This window comes from Triplophysa dalaica, chromosome 4 (assembly GCF_015846415.1).
Source record: "Triplophysa dalaica isolate WHDGS20190420 chromosome 4, ASM1584641v1, whole genome shotgun sequence".
NCBI lineage: Eukaryota > Metazoa > Chordata > Actinopteri > Cypriniformes > Nemacheilidae > Triplophysa > Triplophysa dalaica.
The window spans coordinates 22,180,934-22,205,127 of record NC_079545.1 but is presented as its reverse complement, the minus strand read 5'-3'; the positions used below and the strand labels follow the sequence as shown (position 1 = coordinate 22,205,127).

Sequence of the window (24,194 nt, the reverse complement as noted above, 5' to 3'; positions counted from 1 at the left end):
CACGAACTTGGATAGACATACTAAATTGATGTTAGGATTTAATTAAATTGCATAAAGTGGAATAAGTCTGCAAATGTTTCTGTAGCTATAAGAATAGATCAGCACATGACAGTAGTAGACAGTGCATGAGTGGCCATTTAGCAGATAATTGTATAAAAAGTGACTTGTATTACATTTATTACTTGGACACCATCCCCTGAGGTCATAATGTCATGAGCTAATGTCTGTTTCACACTGGACGCGCAAGCAGAGTGTTTATGGTGCTTACGCTGGACAGAGGAGCGTTTGCATCGTGACAGACCGGCAGCGGTTGCAAGTGCAAGGCAGTGTTGTGTACCACCAACACAACAATTGCAAATTCGAGCTAAACCTGTTTACTGACAGTATAGATTACATAACTAATTTGTTTCATTCACATTGTTATTGTGCTTTGCTGTGAGTTATACAGGTAAAAAGCTACTGTATCTTATCTGTTGTTTGATTTAATAAAGATAAAGATTCACTGAAGTGTGATTGACAGCACAATGCGACCGTGGTCCCCCCAACATATACAATATACGAATATAACATATTGTGTATTTAAACTGTTACTCTTGTGAAAGATGAGGCTTTAGTCTGTTCTGGAGAGATGATTGACAGCATTTTCCATTTTTTTCCCCTCATACAATAAAATCATATAACAAATTACAAATAAAAAATCTAAATGATCATAAAGTATAATTTATTTAAACAAGCTTTTTGTATGGCCAAAAAACCTAACAACAGCGTGTTTTAACCATTTCATGAATTAATTATGATAATCTCAGCCAGGATTAGTTTTTATAGAAAAGGCTTAACTATGGTCCCGGACTAAAATGAATGTTTGGGCTTTGGTTAAAACTTGTATGTGATACCGGGCCTAATTGTTTATACGGCATGAAAAACTTTTTTCTCACTACATCTGAAGACTGTTCAATTTTGAAGAATTTTTTTGGCAATTATAGCGACCAATATTGACAAATCAGTTATTTTATGATTATTTATGTACTTATTCAGTTAAATCCAGTATTAAAAAGACACTTACATTTATTTAGTTTTTAGTGTGATAAGGAATACAAAAAAATGTAAATAAAGTATGAATGTGTATATTTAATTCAATAATATAAAAAACAAGATTTATCGGATATGCATGTGCACATATTCATATCTGACTGAACATGCCACAGACTTGAACCATTGTTAAGAGGTACTGTGGATTTATAACAGTAGAAATTTGAAAATCTATTCGAAACAGAATGTGGCACAATAATCATGTTACTATTTTGTTTTCATAATTGTAGGAAGCCAAAGTGGAAAATCAATTACGATTAATTGCACATTATTTAGAATGATGCACAGGGATAAAGTCATAGTGACTCTATAAAACACAATAGGCTTCACCCTTATATGCTTTTAGCTCAAATTTATATTTTGTTATGTTGATCCATGTGCATTTTGGCCATAAACAATGTTGTACTGTGCTGCTGATTCAGCTCTGCGAGCCCTCATTGCTTTTGCGTGCGGTGTTAATGTTGTCTTAGTGTCGGAAAAAGAGACGCTGCTTACGTGTGCGGTGTGAAACAGGGCCTTTTGGTTCGCTACATTTGGATCAAACCAGCAACCTGGTGTACCAGACGAGAAATTTAGTCAATATCCTTTTGTGTGTAATTCTTTAGCGTATGCAGCCACAGCGATGAAAATCGGATGACTGTGTCAAACATGGGCGTAATATTTGGCCCCACTCTCATGAGAGCGGAGGTGGAGACGGTGGCGGCCATGTTGGATATAAAGTTCCAGAACATCGTCATGGAGATCCTCATCGAGGACTACTGCAAGGTCAGACATGCCCGTGTTTTAATGCTCAGCGAACAGTTCTGCATTTGTGAAAAGCAAAATGAGACGAATTCTATGTTTGAAATAGAAAACAACGTGTCATTGGCGGGACTGTTTAGTGCACATATTTTTGATGATGTGTTTGCTTTGTGATTCATGCCATGTGTTTGATGCTGTCAGATCTTCAGAGGTCCTCCAGAAGAAACCATGCCGCCTCCTGTTCCGCCTCCGAGGGTGTCGCCACGAAGACGGCAGCCAATCACGATCTCGAAACGCCCTCCTCATCTTTACCCTGCCCTTCAGCCGCCCATTTTCGAGAGTAAATAGTCTTCGTCATCGTAGCCATCATCGCCATCATCCCATCATCATTCCTAGCTTTTTTTAAACTGCCTCATCAGTGATCATCAGTAGATTCTTGTGAAAGTGAAATATTTGTCATTTATGTGCTCCATACTTTTTTTCCCCAATTTTTTTAAGTCCATGGAGCCCAGATCAAACATACTGTATGATGTGCTTTCTAGATTTTTATATAGTGCTATTTTATATTAATGAGTATTTTCTGTTTCTTTCTTCAGTACTTTTTTGCTTTTACCTGCTTTTGTGCGAAAAGGCTAAAATACACATCAGAGTACTCGGCAAAGCACACACACACATAACAGCTGATCAGGTTTCATATATTTTGGAAGGGATCTCGGACTGGCTATGTTTCTCCTTAAATGCCTTTTTTTAAATGAGGAAAATACGCTCAAACCTCTCCGACTTCCCTGTCACACACTTGCACACATTCCAGCAAGTTTAGTTTTACCCTATCATGCACATTGTGTATTGTATGATTAAATCTGCAGGATCAGGGCGTATGTACGCGTCCGTGTGTGTGTGTTTGTTTGTCTGCCCTGATAAATGTTTGTTCTCTGACATGTTGTCCTCCCCTCATTGTAAGTAGTGTTATGCAGTGTTTAACAACAGTCAAGCTAATAGTACACTCACTAGAGCATGAAAACTAAACGACTACCTGCCCTTCAGTGCTGAGTGTGTGCGGGCATCAGCGTGCGCTCGTGCGTGTGTGCGCATACTTGTATGTCTGCATGCGTGTGTATGAGTGTTGGTATGCCGCCATTGTGTGTGTCCCGTGTCTGCTACCCAATGTGTTTGAGAGCTAATGCCTGCATGTGTTTACGAGTCTCTCTCTCAGTCTGTTTTCAATCGCCTTTTGGACTTCTTTCCTGTAATAAGCCGTTTTCATTATTAACATCTTAGCTATTTTTTCCTCCTCTTGATCAAAAACAAATGCGCTCATCAATCCATTAATATGACTCTCTTGTTTGATTATTAATGAAATTTGGCTCATTAAAGCATGCTGGATCCTCACTTTGCTTGTTTTCTTTACTAGAATAAAATTTCCTTCTGTTGTGTTTTTTGGGAAAGCATGAATCTGAAAAGATCATATCTGCTCTTTTCCTGTTTGTTGGATTGGACGGTGGAGGGATTTGTCTGTGTGTGTGTGTGTGTGTGTGTTTGAGTGAGAAAAAGAGAGAGAGCATAAGCCACCTGTTGAGTTTAAATGGATCTCATATGGTAAGTAAGTTTGTGGGTGTGTATATGAATATTTTTGTTGAGAATAGAAACAGTCATGTGTGTATATGTGGATTGCTTTGTTAAGGCGTGTTCATGCAAATGTGTTTTTGACCAGTTTGGCTAGCTCACACACAGCTGGTTATTTTGACCGATGCTTTGTTCTACACTTACGTTCTTGATTGTCACATGTCCATAGACCAATTTTTTTAATATGATTCCAGTTTTTGATATGAGACCAGTTTTATCAGTTCACACACTCAACCAGACTCAACCCATAGTGTACATAAATTAACTCACAACTCGGGGTAAATTTCATTCATAAAATTCACTAATTTGCATCAAGTCTGATTCAGTATTCTTAATTATGCTAATTCATGAAGAACACATTAGTGTTTCCCTAAACAAAAAAGCCTGAAACATGTTTTTAGTAACCTTTCCCTGCAAGAACTTCTCCATTGTATGAGAGAAACATCAATGAAGGCAGCAGTAAACCACAGGTCAAAGCCACAGTTAGATTTTAACATGCTCATTAAAGGAATCACAAAATGTCATCTTCACAAACTAATAATGAAAATGAGCAAAAAGCATAATGCATTCATCAAGAAAAGATCCATTCTGCTGAAGTGAACCGTGTGTGCAGCACACCCAACACACACCATGTTTGGCTTGAGCGGTTCTTTGCTGCCACAGACACTTTTAATTTTAGTTTACAGCTCCCATTATGCTTTCTGACCGTGTTGAAGCTATTACAACCAAATGACTCACTTTGGATAATTTGTAATTTGATTTTGACTAGTTTAGATTTTTCTTAAACCTTTATTGGCTCGTATTTCTCGTCTTGAGGACAGAGAGCCCGATGAGCTGTACAGTTTTATTTATTTATTACAGACTTCCTCCTTAAGCCAAAACTACAGGAACAGGAAATGTAAAATTTTAACGACACCCCTGATAAAATCTTCCCTCGGGGGAAACGTTCGAGAGCTTGTGTTCCTGACCCACCAGACGTTAAAGTTAAAGTAGGGTTTTATCTCCAATTCACCGACTCTGTGCTTCACAGGACGAGAACAAAACGGTGCCAATCATAACGGTGGGGTACCCGACGGAGATACCAGCCTCACCAACCCAATTCCTCATCAGAGAACCAAACTGGTACCTCCTTCCGTCTCTCCTCCGTCAGTCCCACTCTCTCCGACATCTTGGAAGCCCAAACCTGCTCTACGGCCCTTGGATTGTGACGTTTCCAAACTAGACGTCAGGATACAAGAGAGTCAGAGGCAGGACGGTGCGGTGACGGCCAACGGGGAATCGGGCACGAAGGTGAACCGGGCTCAGTCTTTCCAGGGCAGGAGGCCGCAGCTAAAAGGGACAACCGGAGACCAAGTAACAGGCACGATCAAACTTTCCATCAATCGGTGTGACATGAATGAAAGTCAAAATCTGAATTTAAAGGAGTTGTTCACTTTCAAAATGAATATTCTGTCATCATTTACTTTTGGTATTTTTAAACCTGTTTGACTTTCTTCTGCAGAACCCCAAAAGAAGATATTTTGAAGAATTTTGTTGACTGGCCCCCATTCACTTGCATTGGTATTGTGTCCATACAATAGAAGCGAAACGGGGCCAGTGATGTTTTGTAACCAACCTTTTTTCAAAATATCTTCTATTGTGCTCCGCAGAAGAAAGAAAGTCATACAGGTTTGAAATGACGATGTGTGAATGATGACCGAATTTTCATTTTGAAACTGAACTCCTCCTTTAAATGACCACTTTGTGTTTAGTAATAATGCTGGCATTTAAAGTATAGATAATAAGCAAGCGGGCCACACACACACAATAGTTACGATGTGTGAGTGAGTCATTTAAAATGCTGGTAACAGGTGTGCATGTGTGTGTGTGTAACAGGAGAGGCTCAGGGGCTAAAGGGACGATCTTTCTCAGAGAAGAGTTCCATCTGCCGGCCACCCACTCGACCGCCAGACCCACCCTCCCGATTCCCTGTGAAACCTCACAATGAAGAGACAACGGCCTCGTAGTGAGTAAACATCCGTCACTATAAATCGCAGCTCACTTTGATGCTAGTCTTGATTTATTCAGATCCTTATTTTTCAGAGCTCGTGTTTTGATATTTTGTTTTCCGTGGTTTTTCATTTCAGCCCTGAAAGTCCAATTTCATTATCGTGATGTGAACTGTGTTCTTGTATTTAGATAAACACTGATAAATCAAGAAATATGTGGCGTGTCCGTATCACACAATCCATGCCTACAGTTTTATAGAAGCGCGCCAATGATAGTATTAAATAGTTTGAAGATATAGCCTACCAGCTTCACACGGCATTCAAGTGTGATTCAGGCACATTTATCTAGGCAGGTTTGCTCTGAATTGTTCCGGTTATTTGCGAGACACCTGTCCACTGTCATGTTCAAGGAGCGCCACAGATTTTCAGATGATATGAGAAGTTTGACTGGGCGATTGTGAGATATTTGACTTTTTTGTTCCACTGGGATGTCGGGATCATCGACCCACTGAAGGATGAATTTTCTCCCAAGCTTTGCATCAGATACCCTGTAGTTTTCTGTATTTTTCACTTTCTATTATTCCTTCCATCCAATGAAGATAGCACAGTACATCCTGATGATAAAGAGCCCTCCGACATGATTATTCAACATAGGGATGGTGTTTTTGACGTGTGGGCATTTCACTTTAGGTATAAAATCCCAAGATTTTTTCCACATGCTGCTGGATCACTTGCATATTGGCTCAGAATCCAGGCTTTCTGTAAGACAGTGGTTTTTTGAGCAATGACTCCTGCTGCCATCCTTTCATACAAGCCAATGATAATGCATAACTCATGAAATTGTTGGCCGGACCATGTTTACTCCATTGTCAACGACCGAGCACTGAATGGTCGCCGGTTTCTCCTTTGCAGAGTTTTGAGGGACGACCTTTTCTAGACAGTGTCTGGGTGGCTCGATAGTCCCATCAACCCTCAATGCAGTTTTATATCTTTTTCCGAGATGTATGCATTTGTTTCACTTTAGCTCAGACTCAGGAATGCTCTTAAATCGTCATTTTCACAGCAGTCCTTAAGATTCTCAGCTAGACTAATGATCCCCTAACTGTGGGGTTTTTATCCAGAAAATGCTACAGTTATTTTAATGATTCACAGGTAGAGGTCAATTCGACTGCATTCGCCTAATTAACACAATTGTTTTCCATTTGTGTTAACTTTAACCATCTGCGACGAGAGGATCGCTCAGGCAAACAACATTCTGTTTTTTGATACTTCTTTTTAAACAAAGAAACGCATTAGAATTTCATTTCCAACAAAACGTCACACTTAAAACAATATGTGACCCTGGACAACAAAACTTTTTGTCTTATGGGTAAAGTTTCGAAATTAAGAATAAATAAGTTTTCTATTGATGCATGTCAGTAAGTTTTTAGAATAGGACAATATCTGGCTGAGATACAACCGTTTAAAATTTGGAATCTTAGATCAAAATATTGAGAAAATTGCCTTTGAAGTTGTTAATCATAGGCACTGGGGCAGGCCATCCACTCACAAAAATAGTTTTAATATTTTTAAAGTAGAAAATTTACAAAATATCTTCATCTCACATGATCTTAACTTAATATCCTAATGATCTTTGCAATAAAAGCAAAATCGATAATTTTGACCCATACAATGTAGTTTTGTCTTCTACTAAAAATGTTCCTCTGCTACTTAAGACTGGTTTTGTGATCCAAGATCACATATTGAGCTTCAAGTGCTTTAAAAAAATAGATATCAGAGAGGCTACATTACAGCATTGGGTCCGCAAGCACTGTAAACCGAGACACATCATGATCTCAATACTTGGGAAATTAAGTGTAAATAAACGATACAGAGCAGAATTTATCTGTGAAAGACTGCTAATCTAGAATCTAGGATAGGTTTCTTCTTGTCAGCTCCTTATAATTGCCATTCTATGAGCAGGAGCAGGGAGCGGTAATCTTAGACCAACTCTGGGTCTGAGAAAACATGTGGGTATGTTGGCTGCCGTGTCATATGGTCCTATCTCCAAATGACTTCAATCAAATTGATCTCAAAAAACACACACACTCACGCGCCCTCACACGCAAACATCTCAAGGCTATTCTAAAAATCACCATTATTAATATTATACCTCTTATAACCAATTTGTTGGGGTGGTTATTTATAATAAACACATTAATACCAATAATGTCTTCAATCAAATATAATGATGATTAGAGGTGTGTGTGTTCATGCATGTTGGGGTCGACTGTTTATATTGTAATTTCCTATTAAACGAAAGCCAACCGAAACAAGTTTATGTGTGTGTCAAATGCAAAACGTGTGTCGCGCATATACACACTCAATGATTCCATAAAGATGTCAGTACATGTACACGAGATTAAATAAGTGCAAAGAATGACTCGGAGCTTAAATAAGCAACATTTCCAAATTTGGGATTCAAGATTCAAACTTGAGTCGGCAGCATTTTTCTGATCACTGTAATCTGATCAAGGATGTATTCTGCTTCAAAGCATGTAAACAGCAAAATCTGATGCACAAAGGATATAAACAAAATGCAGCATTCAGTCTTTAGGATTAAGATAATGTATTTCTCAATCGATGGTTTGATGTCTTCTTTTTTCTCTTTTCCCATAGTGTTGCCTCCAAAACCAAATTTTTTGAGAACGCTTCCAAGCAGATTGGAAGGTACGTGAGTGTGTGTGTGTGTGTGTGTGTGTGTGTGCGTGTGCACGTGCTGGATCAGGAGCGTGTGTGCGTGAACCTTTCATTGTTTCCAGCAGCTGCATGACCTCAATTAGAACGGCTCTAGTAAAACCCAATGCGCTTTTCATGTGGTGCTTTTAAGTAAAGTCGTGTTTAATACAGGACCACATGCTGAAAGTCCTTGTGTTACAGACCAAATAAAAAACGGACTAGACTCGCATCCGACCAGTTGTTTAGTCCCGCACGGTGGTTTCGTGTAGACCTTTAAAATAAACAGGCACTTTAGAGCAGGTTAACAGATCTGTGTCTGGAGAAACGTACATGTACACACATTCGCACCTAGAAGCATGCCGGCCTTATTTGCTTAAGACTTTGCTTAAATTTGTTCATGAAATGGAAGGTGTTAAAGAATGTTCCGGCTTCAACACGTTTGGGGCATTTTGTTGACATTTTTTTTAGATAAGCGAAAATATAAATTTAAGAACACACAGTTGAAGACACAGGAACCTGCAGAGTTTATAGGCAGAAACAGGAAACTTAAAATTTTCCTAAAGAACTCATTATTGAGCGAAGCCTGTTTATTATTTGAGCTGTAAAACTGCTTCACTGGGACTGAGTTTTACTGTGGAGGTTAGGAAAACTTATGCACTTTGTGATTTAAATCCTGTCGGATTTAAACGTGTTTGTGGTTTTTCTTTTTCCACCTAACCTTGGTCAAATTTGTGGAGCAAATTACCCACTGTTTTTGGCCTCTTGAGGGGTCTGCCGAGAAATCTAATCCCATCCGGATAGGAATGACAGCATTTGGATATATTTAATTTATTTTCACTTTCATTAAGATGTATTCTATTTGATCAAAATGAAAATTAGCAGAATAAAAATTGGTGTTTAAATTAATCAGAATAAAATCTATGAGGAGAATCCCTTTTTGAACCGCAGGTATCTATATTTAAGGTTTGGAATAAATGGATAGTAGTCATTTTGTTGTGTTTATTCTTTCTCTTATTCAAATACTGTACTTTAACATGATGACCTTGACGAGAAGCCTACGCTTTCCCCCATTGACTTTTGGAAGATGGCAAAAAATAAACTCTGTGATTAACAAAGATTTATTATGTTTACACGTTTTGTCTATCAAGATAATCTTTAAAAATGATCACGACATTTGTTTCTTTTGAAGCCAAAATGCAATCGGCTTAAGTAAAAGCTAACACGATGCTATAAACAGACTACACTTTTGGTAGCTCGATATCAACATCACCACCCACCAAGCCTCTGACAACTCTTTCAAACTTTATAAAAATGTGTTCCCTGGTAAATGAAAGAATCTGCATCTGTTTTAAGAGATCTGTGCCCATGTTGCAATATTTGTGATCTTTATATGCGCCATAACGTCTAACATCCCCGCCAAAGGAAGTAGTCGCTTTTGGCAACCGCCGTTTTTAAGACACAATAAGGCTGGCTTTAAAAAAGCATGTCATAATTGCTGTGTTTTACGTCATAGAATAAAACATGAAAATATTTAGAGGTTTTGTTTACAACATATCTTATTTCAGTTGATTCAACAAATACTCATTCAAAAAACCTTTGGAGACTTTAGAGCGATGGAACCAGAAGTCCTAAAATGCAAACTCGCTTCCGGGTTTTGCATACAAAAATAAAACATCTCCTTGGCTCCCTATATCCATATGAAATGACCTACTGTTATAATACATGTAACTCAATTAGTTTTGAAAACGAATCTAAAATTAAATGAACGAGAATGCCAAAAATACTGTGGGTGGAATGTTGATAGAAACAATCCTGTAAACATCTAAAGTTGAGTAATAAAAACAGCAAAGTCATGATCTCAAGATTCTCAAAATAATGAGATTAATTTCAAAGTATAGATATTTAAGATATTTCTCAGAATAAGACTCTAACTTAAATGAACTAGATAGCAGGTTAACATTAAAATAATACTGTTAAATGCAGTTCAAGGTAAACCTTCCAAAAAATCTGTAGAAATGTATCTTTTTTTTTAAGAAAAGGTATTAAACATGTTCTGCCTTCTGCATTTTATGGGCTGCATATGTTCGTGTGTTCCATCTCAAAATCAATGTGGTCTGATCTTTTACCAAATTCTAAAATTGTTGAGATGGCAGTTTGGCAGATTATTTGAATCGAGGATGATTCCCTTCACTGCACGTGGCTCCTCTCCAAGCCTTGGTTAGCTCAAGTTCAAGGCCTTGCACAATGATAGAACACATCCCTGACGGAACTCTCAGAGGATACAGAGATAAAAGGTTGACCAATGCAAAGCATCAAAGTGAAAGTCGTAATAAAGCGCCACGCCCCATCATCTCACGAGTCTGTTCTTCGAGCACGCTACTTGGTTGTCCATGTGTACATCTTATCTAAGATCCCCAAAAAAGTCAGCGCATATTGCCCCATTCCAGATTTTCTCAATGAGCTTGTCACAGTGCATTACGCCATGGCTTTCCATGTTAAAAACACACACGACGGTGCCTTAGAATTTGGCAAACGTGAGGTGTCTTAGGAGACAGCGTAATTAAGATGACTACTTTTGGAACAGGGCTCGACGCTTGTGATGTCTTAAAATGCCGCCTCAGTAGGCGGCTTGCTTGGTTTTAGAACACAACAATAATGACAACTTATTGTTTTGTGTCCCACAGCTCCAGTCCAATTTCTTCTGGTAATGCCTCACCTGCAGCCTCCAGAGACGAGGTACAGCAAGCCCTGTTTATTATTATTATTAACATTATTATTATTATTAGTACAATAGTGTTGTTTGTAGTTTTTTAAGTATCAGTATATACAGCAATGTCACAAATAATGAGATGCATGTGTGTGCGCCGAATGCTAATTTCTGACACTTGGTTTGGTTTGCAGAACACTAAATAAGAAATAACTTCCAGTCAATCGACTTGTGGACCAATTAGCACACAGCTGCGGTCAAGAGACTCTGTGTATGTGTGTGTTTGTGTGTCTAGACCTGGTATAGTGAGATAAATTATTAATGTTATTGACAAAGAATCAATGTACAGCCCCTCAAGTTTTGTTTTTGTGAATGATTTTGGGTACCATTTTGTACTCCTCGCCACATTCCGCACTCGCTTACTTTGTAAAAAACGTCTTTGATCCTTACCTCGGTTCAGAGAACAAACACAAAGTGTTTTAACAGTTTGACCTCCCTGCGAACAATGGCCATACTTCCTCCCTTTTGCTCCTTTCCGTATCTCCATTTTTATGAGTTTACATTCTCGTTCCTGCACACATGTATGTTGGCACTACAGCATTCACTTTAAGAAAGACTGAAGGAGGATCCGCCCTGAATGTATTATATAATATTCAGAATCAACACTAATCAGTGTTTAATTACGCTGAAGCTGAACACGGATCTATTAATTATCTGTTATTATCTCAGTAATTAGTAACTGGAAGGAGATGAATGACCCGGGCTCGGATTCTAAATGTTTTTGACAAGAAAAGTAGTTACGGTAATTGCAAAGTGTTTCTCCTTTCATCTGGTGGGACACGCCTGTGGTGTTCCTCCAGCAAACCAGAGAGAGGAACTTTCATTACTCGACAGCTTATTCTTTTCAATAGGCTTCGCCATCCCTCAATTTTTAAATTATCGGTCAGCCTTACTGATAAGAGAACTCTTTATTTAGCTGAACCGGACCTTTCAGAACTGAAGTCTTTATTTTTGACCGAAATGTCTTTGACCTTTTATTCCGGATGTTTACTTTGGTCAATGTGAATCTTAAATGTATGTGAAGGTGAAAATGAATGGATATATATGTTGACATAGTTGGAATTTTAGGACCGTACTTTGGTTGGCAGGAGCTCAGTTTTACATTGAAAGCACATTGTGGTGCTTTCCTACATAATAATGTTACAGCTTATTTCCATGTTTTATGTTTACTCTGTTGATGAATGTAATTGTAAATATTTTACTGTGTGTCTTTAGTTTCGTATCAGTCACTAAACCCTGTTTTGTATTTGTGTTGGAATATACTGCTGCAAAAACATGCAACCTTTAAAAAAAACTTGTTGCGTTTTCTTGTGAAGGTGAGCCGTGACACCACAGCATTTAACAGACCTATAGAATGAAATAGCCACGAGCTAATCCTCAATAAACGCTTGGCAGTAACTTCTGGAATCCATTTAAATTAAAACAGCTGTGCACCACTGCAAACTCAACACAGCACATATTCATTTGCTTTCAAGAAACTACTTGCTCTCCACAGAACCACTTCTCATATTCACGTTGCCGTCATATTGTTTATGTCCTCGCAGATCAGGCATCGCACGAGACGGGCAAAAACGCTGCAGAAAACGGTTTGATTTTGAAATGTTTTTTTATTTAATTGAAAGCGGGAAAACACAAACAAGCCCGATTTACAACAAGCTCTACACAACGAGAGTCAGAGACACGAAAGCATCTGAAAGCGATAATCCATGAGTAGAAATCAGTTTGCAAACTGCTCAAAATAAAACGTCAGTTAATAACTGTCAATACGACACTACATAGCAGTACTTAATACTCTGCAAAAAAATCGCGGGCATGCACACACCCACCGACTCACACGTACCGTACACACGACTGCTGTAAAAAAAGACTATAAAGTTACAAAGATTTAAGTAACAAACATCGTTTAAGAAGCCAGAATTTCCTCCTCTATATAAAGCCAAACTAGATCCAGCTCCTCCATCTCCATATGGAAAGACGAAAGTATAAAAGCTGTAAAAAGACATTCGCTAATGATTTATTAGTTATTGTTTGTATCAGCCAGCAAAAAAGTAAAAAAAACAAAGCAGTTACATACATTGGAGTCGTGTATGGTTTACAAAGCTGGGAAATGGCTCCAGCTTTCATGAAACAGAGTGCTCGTTAGCACGATTAGCGTCCGACTGTAAACCAGTGTGGTGCTCTCGCCTCAGTACGTCGATTTAATGCAACTCGTTGAACTAAAAAGATCTCAGTAGATACACCTTGCAAAAAGATCCGCATAAAAGCCAAATTACTCTCCTCATTGCCAGGAAAAAATATATGTGAGGGATAAATCATTTGGTAAAATATTTCCCTAGTGCACTACCACAAGGCCCATTTATAACTGCAGGAAACATCGTGGTGACATGCAGACTGTTATTAAGACTCTTCTGTTTTATATGAGAGCAAACCTTTTGTGATTAACATCCAACACGGGCCAAATTCGATAGAAAACATTTTGTCAAACGACACTGTAATTATTGCTTTCTTGTGTCCCTTTCCATCAGAGCTCTGGGAAGTCGTGGGTTCATCGGTAAGGATGGCGATGCAGAGCGGATTTACAAGAAAGAAAAGCGAATAAACACACACACACACAAGCTTTTGTTATTGGCGACCACATTGCACACAGTAACAGTAACTCTTAAAGCGGAGATCTGAAACCATTTAAGACTTTAATTGAAAACCAACACACACAAAAGTTCTACATCATAGCTCATAAGAGATGTGTTAAGAAAGTCACAATGTAAATCAGCTTACGGACCATCCAAGCACAAGTCAGTTCATGAGCGCGACGTGAGCCAAATGAGGTGTTACATTTGAGTAACTTTCCACTGTAAACAGACGAGTGTAAGACAGCGAGAGCACAAATCCCTCTCAAAGCCGAATATGTGAACTATATAACGTGAGCCGGACGGCGGCGTTCGCATGCGTGTATTCTCCCCGCACGTTGTCGTCGTTGTTAATTAAAATCCAAACCCGGACGTCTAATGAACGTCTGGATGATCAAACGCGTTTGGCTGTATCCTAAAGCGCTACATACTTGCGGTGGAAGTCATGAGCTCTTTTTTGGCAGGGTAAAAGTGCAGTTTGGAGTTCTGCAAATTCTAATGAGTGCTTTCGGGCCGTCTAAATGGGTAAACACCTGCGTGTAATTGCGCGGTGCTTGGTGCTGTCAGAGCAGAGGAGCCGTTTCTGACAGCCTATTCTCTGCCTGGCACATTTAAACCGTCAACGCGCTCCGAGAGCTAGCGGCAGCTCAACCACATCTCGTCGTTTTAAGTCTGCGTGAAACTCCCTGCTCTACCGAAAGTACACCCCAGGTCACGCCGGGCCTGACAAAGACAACGCGTCGCCGAGACTTCCGGGCTCTTTAAAGAGTAATCTACATACATAACGCCGCAGGCATTATTCAATCATTTAGAAACCGAGCGCGCGCTTGGTGAAAGAAGGTGACACGGCGTCTAGAAAAGGATGCGCGGTTAGCCAAGTATGAGGAAAGCGAGTAAAGATGTTCCGTTCTGACAGATAAAAAGTGAGAATGCTTTAATTGAAGCAAAAGCGCGTAACTACACAGTAAAAACACACACGTTTTTTTTTTGACGTTTGTCTCATTCAACGGCCGAGTTAGCACCACGCGCCGCGCCGTCTCGCGACAGTTGATGGTGATTACGTTTGGTAAAAGCGATTATTTATCGGATAAAATAACAGTACTATCCCGTGTTAGCCAAACGTCGTTTTTCAGTTTTTTTATATATCGGTTTTAAGCTGTGCGCCATTTTAAGCGTGTGTTGGTATCACAAAACAGCTTGTAAAAGAGTGTGTTAAGCATTGGATTACTTATTGCTAGCGCAGAGAAATACAAATCCCTCAGTGGCACTTACTAGAAAGGAAAGAGAGGAAACTGTACTGTAAAACTATTGACTACATCCATACATTAGCACATAGAAAGGTTGAAAAGAACCACGCTTAACTTTTACATGTATATACAAGAACATTACCTTGCCAAATCTTCCATTAAGGACAGAGAGAGAGAGTAACTTCATAAGAGCCTTATGGGAAACAGCCCCGTTTCCTAACAATAACCATTTAGCTTACTGGAAATGCAGTTTGGTTTGTTATAATATCTAGGGCTTTAGCATGCAATTATTTGTTTGTTGTTTTGTTGTAATGGATATGAAGACAGCATGCATATACGTAGCCTATATATATATATAGTTCAACATATTCTATGCTGACCCAAGCTTTGCTGTATTTCTGTTAAATATACACAGATCTTTAAACTGACAATATTATACCCCAAAACTTGCAGTTAAATATTCAGGTTTTAAAAAAAAGGGCAATAAAAAAGACCAGGCCCTGGCTTAACAAAAGTCTAAAGAAGGCAATTTCTCGTGTTACAACTGATTTGACACATTTAAACAGACTTTCAATCGAACTAAAAAGTAATTTTTACACAAACCTTTCGGATATCTCAAATCACCAGTGCCTTTTTTTAAAGAGCTTCAAAATTTCATGGGAGATTAAAGCACTTTGATTTACAATCGATAATGTAATAAAAACAGGGAGATGCTTTATTGTCCTTCTGTACTAAATACTATACTCTTTGTAATAGTACAGTACTCTAGGTAGTAACGTCGATCTAACAAAAAAGAGCAAAAGTCACAGGCACAAAAAATCATGCGTCTCAGTTTTCGTGACGTCGGGATTTATTTCTGTACGCATGCTGTTTCGTCTGCTCCTGATCTCTCGAGTCACAGACAATAAATGCAACCTTTTTTATCCCCGGCAGACACGATGCATAGAGAGTTGAGGCAGGTCACAGGCTCCCGTACCTGATAGGGATCTGCGTAATGTCATTTTTTTTTTTTTGATGAAGGGCTCAGATGAATCTGCAGTGTGATATTTTTTTCCAACCTGTCCACTAGGCAACACGCTGTAACTCTTGAAGGATAACTGCTGGTCGAAAGAAAGAACAAAACCTGCTTCACACCATGCTGTCAGTTTGAGAAAATGAGCTCAAATGATCTCTGAGGAGAAGATAGACAACTGTAATGATGTAATGGTCCCGCTACTTTTCAGGGCCATTTTTCAAAAAGGAGGGTGAGAGAGAAACTGAGATAGAAAGGGGGGGGGGGGGGGGGGAGTGAGAAATGCTAAAAAATGGAAAAGCAAAAATCAGTATCGTTCAGTCTCTTGGCTCGAATCGAGTCCAGATTAAAAGCGTCACAGACTGGTTTAGGCTGGATCGAACTGGATCAGGCCGAACTGACTGGCTCATATTGCCTGGACGGGGTCGGTATGGATCGGTGGTTCATGTAGTCCTGTCACTTGTGAAACAGGATTGGTTTAGCCAGGCCAGCGAGGATCTTTGGCACCTGGACCGAGATGATTTCTGCAATCATTTCGGGAAAGCTGACCTTCGTGGGTAGGGACCGAGCCTGAACAAAGAGGTCGAAGGTGAACTGGTGCAACTTTCTTACGATCTGGGTAAGAAAGAAAAAGAGGGGAAAGGAGAAAAGAAACAAAACAAGAGGAATCAAAAGAACAGAAATTTTATATCGGCATTTTTCAGGAAACATACAGTTGCAGCCACAGTTACCAAAACTACATCTAACACACTATAACCATCAGTGTCTGCATGTGATAATGTGAATTTTATTGGAATTATTTGAAATGTAACAATTTTAATATGTTACATTTATTTATTAATTAAACAGCTATTAATAAGTATAGATAACATATATTTTAAAATGTTTATTTTACATTATACTGTACATCTGATGTCAAAAAGTAAAGAAGTGTTACTCGACATGTTCACATCAAACCTTTGTGGCAATATGTAGCAAGTTTTTTCTATTCAACCAAAATCAAAAATGAGAAAAGGATTCAGTATGAGCGTGCAAATGACCTCATGTCGCATGAAGAATAAAGTAAAGAATGCAACAAAGTTTGAATAACTATACGCTAAACATACAGAATTGTAATATTATCAAGACCCACTGTCAATAATACTGTATAACTGCTGATTTCCACACTTAATATTAAAAAGAATTTGTAATGGTGGTCCTACAGGTGTATGCAGGTGTGTGTGTGTGTTACTAACAGGCTGAAGGGAGTCCATCAATCGCGTCAGCTGCTGGAAGCGCATGGCGCAGTTGGTCTTCCTGCCATAGTTGATTAAACGATCAAGCTCATTTATGTATGTCAGACGCAACTCATCAAAATACTTCTGACTCTTCAGCCCCTCTACTGGAACTGCGCAAATAGAAATACAGATAAAAACATTCACTTGAACTTGTTGGAAAAGTACATGATGTATTCATTGAAATGTATTGATTTTGCCTGTTTGCTTTTTGTGTTGTGTCTTATTTATTTCACTGTGGTTTTCATTGGTAAATATCCCTTTCTATGAATAAAGTGCAATATAGGAACTGAAAGTTTTAACTTTTTTAACAGACGGGCATTGAAAGCGGGTGTCTAAGATTCAGAAAGTGTTTATTAACCTCATAAGGTCAGACGTTTATATAAGCTTTCATTTTCTTTGCAATTTTTGCAACTCTTTTGCCAACATATGTTGACATTTTTTTATGTGGTTTAAAACCTTGATTTTTATTATCAGTTCTTTTTTAGAAATAATGCAAAAAGTTACATGTTTTAGTTAAAACATGTAACAAAATGTATTATTTAAAATTCACTTTATACAATGAAATGAATGGAAAAAAGAAACTTTACATATTTTATTCGGTGAGACAGGCCAAAATCAATATTTTGTATCTTAGTGGGGACTTTCCATTGGTTTCTTTTCATATGGAGCTATTGTTTTTTTCTATGCTGTAATTCTACCCCATTCCTAAACATTGTCCGTACTGAAAACCTTAGAACTTTTTTAGATATTAAAACATTGTTTTTATGTTGATAAAGACATTTTCTTTCTCAGGACCTATATCTGGCCTCCATAATCTAGCTGATTTCAGGTTTTTCTATTATTGTGGTGACACTGTACACTTTTTAGTCTTTGCCTGTTTGTGAGGTGACCTTGGGTGTTTTGATTAAATAAAATGCATTATCATTATTTGGTCCCATCAACACAGATGAAAGCTGACCCACCCCACACACACACACATTTTATGAAAGACTCACTGATGCTGAAAAGAAGGAGGGCCTTCATACAGAGGAACTCTTCCTGTGTGACCTGCAGCAGCACAAACTCCTGAGAGAGGTGCTTCATCTGAACACAGTGCTCGTACATACTGGAGATATGCATCCTACGACTGACAGATAGGGGGCAGATTCACAGACGGAGAGCGACAGAAACAAAGAAAGGGAGAGAAAGGCGAACAAAGAAACGTTTAACATTTTCTAACAGCTTGCAATAACTATACGCTCGCTCATTAACATTACAGATTACAGACTAATGCGGCCCGTCTTCAAATGACTTCATATCTGCTGCTAAATGAAATATATTTTTCATGTCGGAAACACAATTTCTGCCAGCATCATTGGTATGGGGTATGGACAAGATGCATTTAGGAAGGAAATCTATTTCAGATATCGGTGAAAAAGGCCATTGAGAGCATGCGAGTCCCCTGAAAAATCCAATCTCTCCTGGGATTGTGTTTGTGACAAAGATCCTCCACACCATAATAAGCCAGCAGTAAATTATAAATGAATCTGGGAAGCATCCAGGACTAGACTGTTATTGTGTGCATGAAGTACAAGATATGTACCTGCCCGACAGACAGAGAGAGAGAGAGAGAGAGCAGGAGAGGGGGAATCAGGCAAAGAGAGGACTGCTGAAGAGTTATGAAAAGAAAAATGAGTGTGAGGAAAGATGGATTAGTACATTTACAAAGTGAACAAATGGACAGAGGAAGAAAATAGAATGACAGATGCGCAGGCAACAATGCAGAGCGGCCCATTGAAAAGAAAACAGGCAAATAAGAAAGACAGGGATGCGAAATATCTGAAAAAAAGACACTGACTCGTTGAACACCAGGTCTGGCGCGAAGTACAGCATCCGCGCGTTGGCGTTCTTATAGGACCTCCAACCCAGAGCGAAGACCATCACTCCCATCCAGGTATGCTGTATCACTGTCATCTGATCATCCACGTGCAGGTTACGGAAACCTGAGAGACAGAGAGATGGAGAAATATTTATGCTTTGCTTCTGCTCCCTATATCTCACAGTTTGTCAGCTGCCTGGGTGCTATTATTGCAGACCGACTTCATTTACGACTCTATTTCAGCTTTGCCAGCTCAGTGTCATGAATCAGATTAAGCCCGTCGTCACAGAACAGACATATGTTTATTTGAACTAAAGGAATTTCTGTACGTTTTCTAGGACGGCAGACAACAGGCTGGCTGTATTGGTTGCACTGGGTAACAAAGGAGAAAACACGCCGCTCAAACTTGATCTCACTTTCCTCAGAACAGATTCATCACGGGTTTCAGAGCAGATTAAAATGCCAGGCCTTACAGTTTTATTAATGCTATCAATAATTGCACGTTGGAGAACTGCAACCAATCACATCAACCTGATTCCATCAACCATTCATCCGCTGTCAAACTATCAGTTTAAAAAAATTGTGTTTGTTTCTAGCCACACCCCTTTCTGTCTCTCTCTCCCTGCTCTGGCTGACTCTCCCCTCGCCGTTTGATGTTGCGTTTTACATTCGACTGAAGTCTCGCCTTTTAAATCTGCCTTTCATCAAACCAATAGAGTGAGGCAGAATACAACAAAATCCACTTAAGCCTCTGAATTGTAAATACACGGCGTAGTTAAATCAGGGAGGAAACTTTAAACCGATATACAAACTGTTGTCCGGCGATGTCTGGGCTTGAATCAACAGGCACTGAGTATTCCTTCAGAAGAACGAATTACACAACAATAGGCTGAGGATAGACAGAATCGGACGTTCTCAAAGTGATCCCTTGTATCTCCTTATTTCATGATTCTTTCTATTTTTGCCATAAATCATTATTACTAGTCACCTTTAATGTTTGTCACAAGGTTTGGCAAATATCTAACCAATAAAAACTATTTAAAAGTGCATGTAAACTTTGACAACACTGTATGTAATTATTTCAGTGCAGTGTTTTTTCCATTTCCTGAAAAACTGCTAATTTATCCATACAAGGTTTCAGAAGAACAGCGCACTTTCTTTAATGGAACAAAAATGAAGATATTTAGAAAAATGTCCCTGTGGTTTTGTGTCCACATAATGGAAGCCAATGGGGGTCAATGCTACCAACATTCTTCTAAATTTCTTCTTTTGCACGCTGCAGAAGTAAGAAACTCGTACAGGTTTGGAATGACTTGAGGGAGAGGAAATCTGAACTGTCCCTTTAACTTACCTGGTAGTCCTTTGGCCCATTTCACCACCTTCACCAGTTGCCTCTCTCCCAGCTCGTTCAGGCTGGTGAGGAGAGCGGCCGCAGAGTCAGGCTGAGCGTGATCGTGGCCGGCATTCACTACCTCGGGCTCGATGGCCTCCAGAATGTTGAGGAAAATGAGCTGTGAATGGAACGTCAGATTCGGCTTGGGCGACAGGGACTGAAGCATCTTTGACGGGTCGTGGACCTCCTCTGGACTCTTCATCTGTCCGATCTTCCTCAGCTTACGGGCTGGAGAACAAAAACAAGCGATATTATCAATGCATGCACAACCATTATTCCATCAGATCATAACATTTCATCATCGGTCTCTGAACCGCAGAGCTGGCGGGATCTTATTTCTGCACCTGAACATCTCTGTTATACAAGGGAGAATAAAGAAAGACCTGCAGTGCGACGAGGAGTGTCTCCACCACATTATCTCCTGCCAGTCAGCACAAAGAAAGATTACTGCCCGCAAAACACACCTGAGACAATGTGCCTTTCCCCGGCAGCCACTACAATTAAGGACCTGATTGGATTAGCGTATTTGCGTTGATGTATTTCAGTAACACGCAGCACGACTACAGTCATTCAAGCATGCCAAATATGCGCCGTTCACCAAATACTTGAGGAAGTGCATTCTTTCAGCAGAAACATCCGCTCTTTCTTCTTTTCTCTCTCTCTCGCTCACTGTGCGAACCATCTATATTCCTAGGACGTGGCTAATAAGGCAAATAAAGAGAAAATCTTAATATATGTGTGTGCTTACGCATTTTGAAAGAGTCTGTACATTAGTTTACAGAGCGTTGGTGTCATCACGGGCTTTAACGTTCATAGTCTCCGTTTTGAATCACCGGAGACTCTGTTATAAATCAGAGGTGCTCATTATTCAATGGACAGCATCAGGCTGCAGAATGAGAGAATATCAGTTGAGATGATTTACAACTCAGAGACGGTGACCATTAAGACAAAAATGCTTTAACCGTTTGTGAGGTCACCGATTTAAATGACTAAAAAGCTGCTGGCTAGCGCGTACGAAATGACTCAGCCCTCCGAGATCCTCTCTAAAAGGCTGGGATTCTGCTGACGAGAGACCCGAGCCTCCCTGCTTGTGGTCCAAAATGAAACGTGGTAAAGAGAGAGAGAGCGATATTATAACTCTTTTCTAAGGCGGTTTACCAAAGCCTATGGGTTTGCGGTAAACTCCTGGCTGGGTGCCAATGACGCCACCTCACGTTTCTCTCTTCGAAAACCATAAAGAACTTCACAAAGCTGCCGACGCAGCAAATGCAAGTGTAAAGTATAACATTCATGGCAAATAAAACAAAAGATGCTCCTGCAAAATGCTGCCTCTTGCACCTAGATTGCCATCTTGGTGGCGCCCAGAGAGCTCTTCAGCGGAGTGGGTTGAGACATCGGTCTCCGCAGCTTTCGTGAGGAGTTGCTTCAGCTGCAAATGGACCACAGACTCTTTAAGATAGTCCTTATAAGACTTACTTTAGCTTCAACAAGCATATGCCAGTTTAAACAAATATACTTAAATATCCGCAATATAGTCGAGTGTATTAAAAAAAAGATAAAGTCTGCCCAGAGGAAGAGCCATCCTGAATATATGGCATTTATTGACAACTCTTCTGGGAGCTGGAACCCGAGGAGCGAGATGAATGTGTTAAAACTTTAGAGTGGAGTGAGAAGCCAGCGTTCAATGCGTAGATAAGTGAACAGTTTACCGTTATTTAAGAGAAAACGTTTTGTTTCGGAGTTTTGGAGTTTTCAGGACCGGTGAAAAGTTTTGACTGATGTAAACTTTAGCTATATTGACAGATATGTGCATACAGCTTTCACTGGCAGAAAAGAGTTTTAGGACTTTTGGTAACAAAACAAGTACAGTAACTGGATGCTGTTTTTTCAGTGTGAAGTATTGAAAATGTCTTAAGCCTAAAGTTAACTTAAGTGACTGAAAGAACTGAGTTCTCACAGTGAGGAAAAACAAAACTATCAAATTCAACAAATGAATAAGCCAAAGTTTAAACGAAGAGTATCAAAAGGTGATAAAATATTAATGTTGCTAGATCTTATGGAAAGAAATGATATTTTCCTTTATATTAATCTTAAAATGTTATATACAGAGAAAAAAATAAGAGACCTTTCTGGTTTGTATTTAATCAGCACTTCTAGATGATGTATTGTGGTCATTCCAGTCCAGTGTCTGTTGAATTTCAACAAAATCAAACCTCAGGAGTGACATAGAGTCATCCAACAGGAATGTGGAAGACTGACAGCATAACAAGAGACAAAAGCTGTGATAAAAAACGAGGTTATAACATAAAAAAATATGTTGAATTTTTCCTAAATACATGCACAAGTATTACTGTTGAATTGCTTATAAGTGAATATAAACTTGTTTTCTTTGAAGTATTTGAGGTCTGAAAAGAGCACCTTTTTGTTATTTTGACCAAATAATAGTTTCTGCAAATGAAAGCAAATAGAAAGATGGATTGTTAGTAGTTCACAGACTAAAAACGAACTTTTTTATTTTACCTGAACACAAACAAAATGAAATAATTAATAAATTCAGAAAAACTGAAAACATTTTTAAATGGTCTCTTCATTATTTTAAATGGTCTTGTTTAAATGGTCTCTTCAAATTTCTTTCTGCGGCTGTATATTTGATAATATATTGAATATTACATTGTTAACATATTACAATATACTTAATAAAAGATAATAATTTCTGATTTTCGTGTATTGAAAGACACAAGTACTTGGTTTCAATATATATAAACGTATTATTCAGTTAATCACATTTTATTTTCCAGTATCTGATGTAATCAACACAGGTCCAGATTGGTCACTCTTCTGAACACTTATAATATATAGGCAAAGTTTCCAAAATGATAATGCTTGCAAAACTATTATTTCAAGGATTTTTTTATTCAATGGACTATTGTTGCTGGATAACACTCGAGCAGTGGTTCTTAACTGCTTTTTCTTCAGAACCCAGATTTGACATTGGACATCAAGTGCTTTCTTAAAGTAGTTGTCTATAGTAAAATATCACACAAGTGCAAATATTCTCACTCACTGTGCATAATTAATTTACTTATATCATAAAGATCATGGACTCATCAGTTCAGAACCACACAAAAAGTTTTTGGCAAACCTGTTTATCGCAGATGTTTATCGCTGACAATAGTGTTGATAACAACAAAGCATGACCACACAGAAGAGGTAACAAAAAAGAAGCGTTGTAGCATGACAATGTAGGTGAGAAACTGATGCTACGCATTTAGTTGTAAATTGATCCATGGCGCCATTTGAGTCTGAAAATTGGAACTTTTCAACCACTTTCACACAAACAGAATTCAAATGAACCGGAGAAGAGGGCTGGAGCGTGCAGTCATCCATCGCCATCTGCTCCGTTCAGTAGCTCGCTGACCACAAAACAGCTGTACAGTGTGATGCATTTACAAACGCACTCACGTGATGTCTACTGTTTGTTTTGTCAGGCAGGTCAAGGCTTTCGTTTTACAACTAAATATTTATACAAATGAAAACAAACCAGTACATTCTAAAAACAAACAAATTGTATGAAACAAAACTGATCATTATGCTTTGTGGGCTCTGTATAGTCGACAAGCGCTTATGGGCAGTAAAATGATAACAGCCTGCTGTAAAGTATCAGTTAAATGACAGTAAAATGAATAGAAAAGTCAAGTCAGAAAAAATGTAATAAGCAAAAATCAAGCTCCTCAAAGGCGATTTAATCATTTAGTCACAGGCTTTGCAGAGCGGGTGTGCTTAAATACTCGTATGTGCTAAAAGCTGTGTCACAGTTTAAATCCAGCAAACTGCGTCATTTTTGTGCCCACGTA

The 24,194-nt window shown here is 38.9% G+C and overlaps 2 protein-coding genes across 3 annotated transcripts in view; one reads left to right on the top strand and one right to left on the bottom strand.

The window, feature by feature from the left end:
• The window catches only part of ophn1 (oligophrenin 1), a 32,091-nt gene extending 19,890 nt beyond the window's left edge, over window positions 1-12,201 (top strand). The window contains exons 18-24 of one of the 2 annotated variants that reach the window (XM_056745417.1): window positions 1,695-1,854; window positions 2,032-2,170; window positions 4,484-4,813; window positions 5,329-5,458; window positions 8,100-8,150; window positions 10,844-10,895; window positions 11,061-12,201. In XM_056745417.1, the coding sequence (XP_056601395.1) occupies window positions 1,695-1,854; window positions 2,032-2,170; window positions 4,484-4,813; window positions 5,329-5,458; window positions 8,100-8,150; window positions 10,844-10,895; window positions 11,061-11,072 (874 nt within the window). In that variant the 3' untranslated portion in view covers window positions 11,073-12,201. The remainder of the gene's footprint in view (window positions 1-1,694; window positions 1,855-2,031; window positions 2,171-4,483; window positions 4,814-5,328; window positions 5,459-8,099; window positions 8,151-10,843; window positions 10,896-11,060) is intronic. The other variant, XM_056745418.1, reaches the window with a different exon arrangement.
• A 1,396-nt stretch (window positions 12,202-13,597) lies between these two features.
• Window positions 13,598-24,194, bottom strand: part of ar (androgen receptor) — a 59,561-nt gene continuing 48,964 nt past the window's right edge. Inside the window, exons 4-8 of the mRNA XM_056745416.1 lie at window positions 20,299-20,568; window positions 18,927-19,071; window positions 18,085-18,215; window positions 17,048-17,199; window positions 13,598-16,427 (exon numbers count right to left, since the gene is read on the bottom strand). Coding sequence (XP_056601394.1) covers window positions 16,269-16,427; window positions 17,048-17,199; window positions 18,085-18,215; window positions 18,927-19,071; window positions 20,299-20,568 — 857 coding nt within the window. The 3' untranslated portion in view covers window positions 13,598-16,268. The remainder of the gene's footprint in view (window positions 16,428-17,047; window positions 17,200-18,084; window positions 18,216-18,926; window positions 19,072-20,298; window positions 20,569-24,194) is intronic.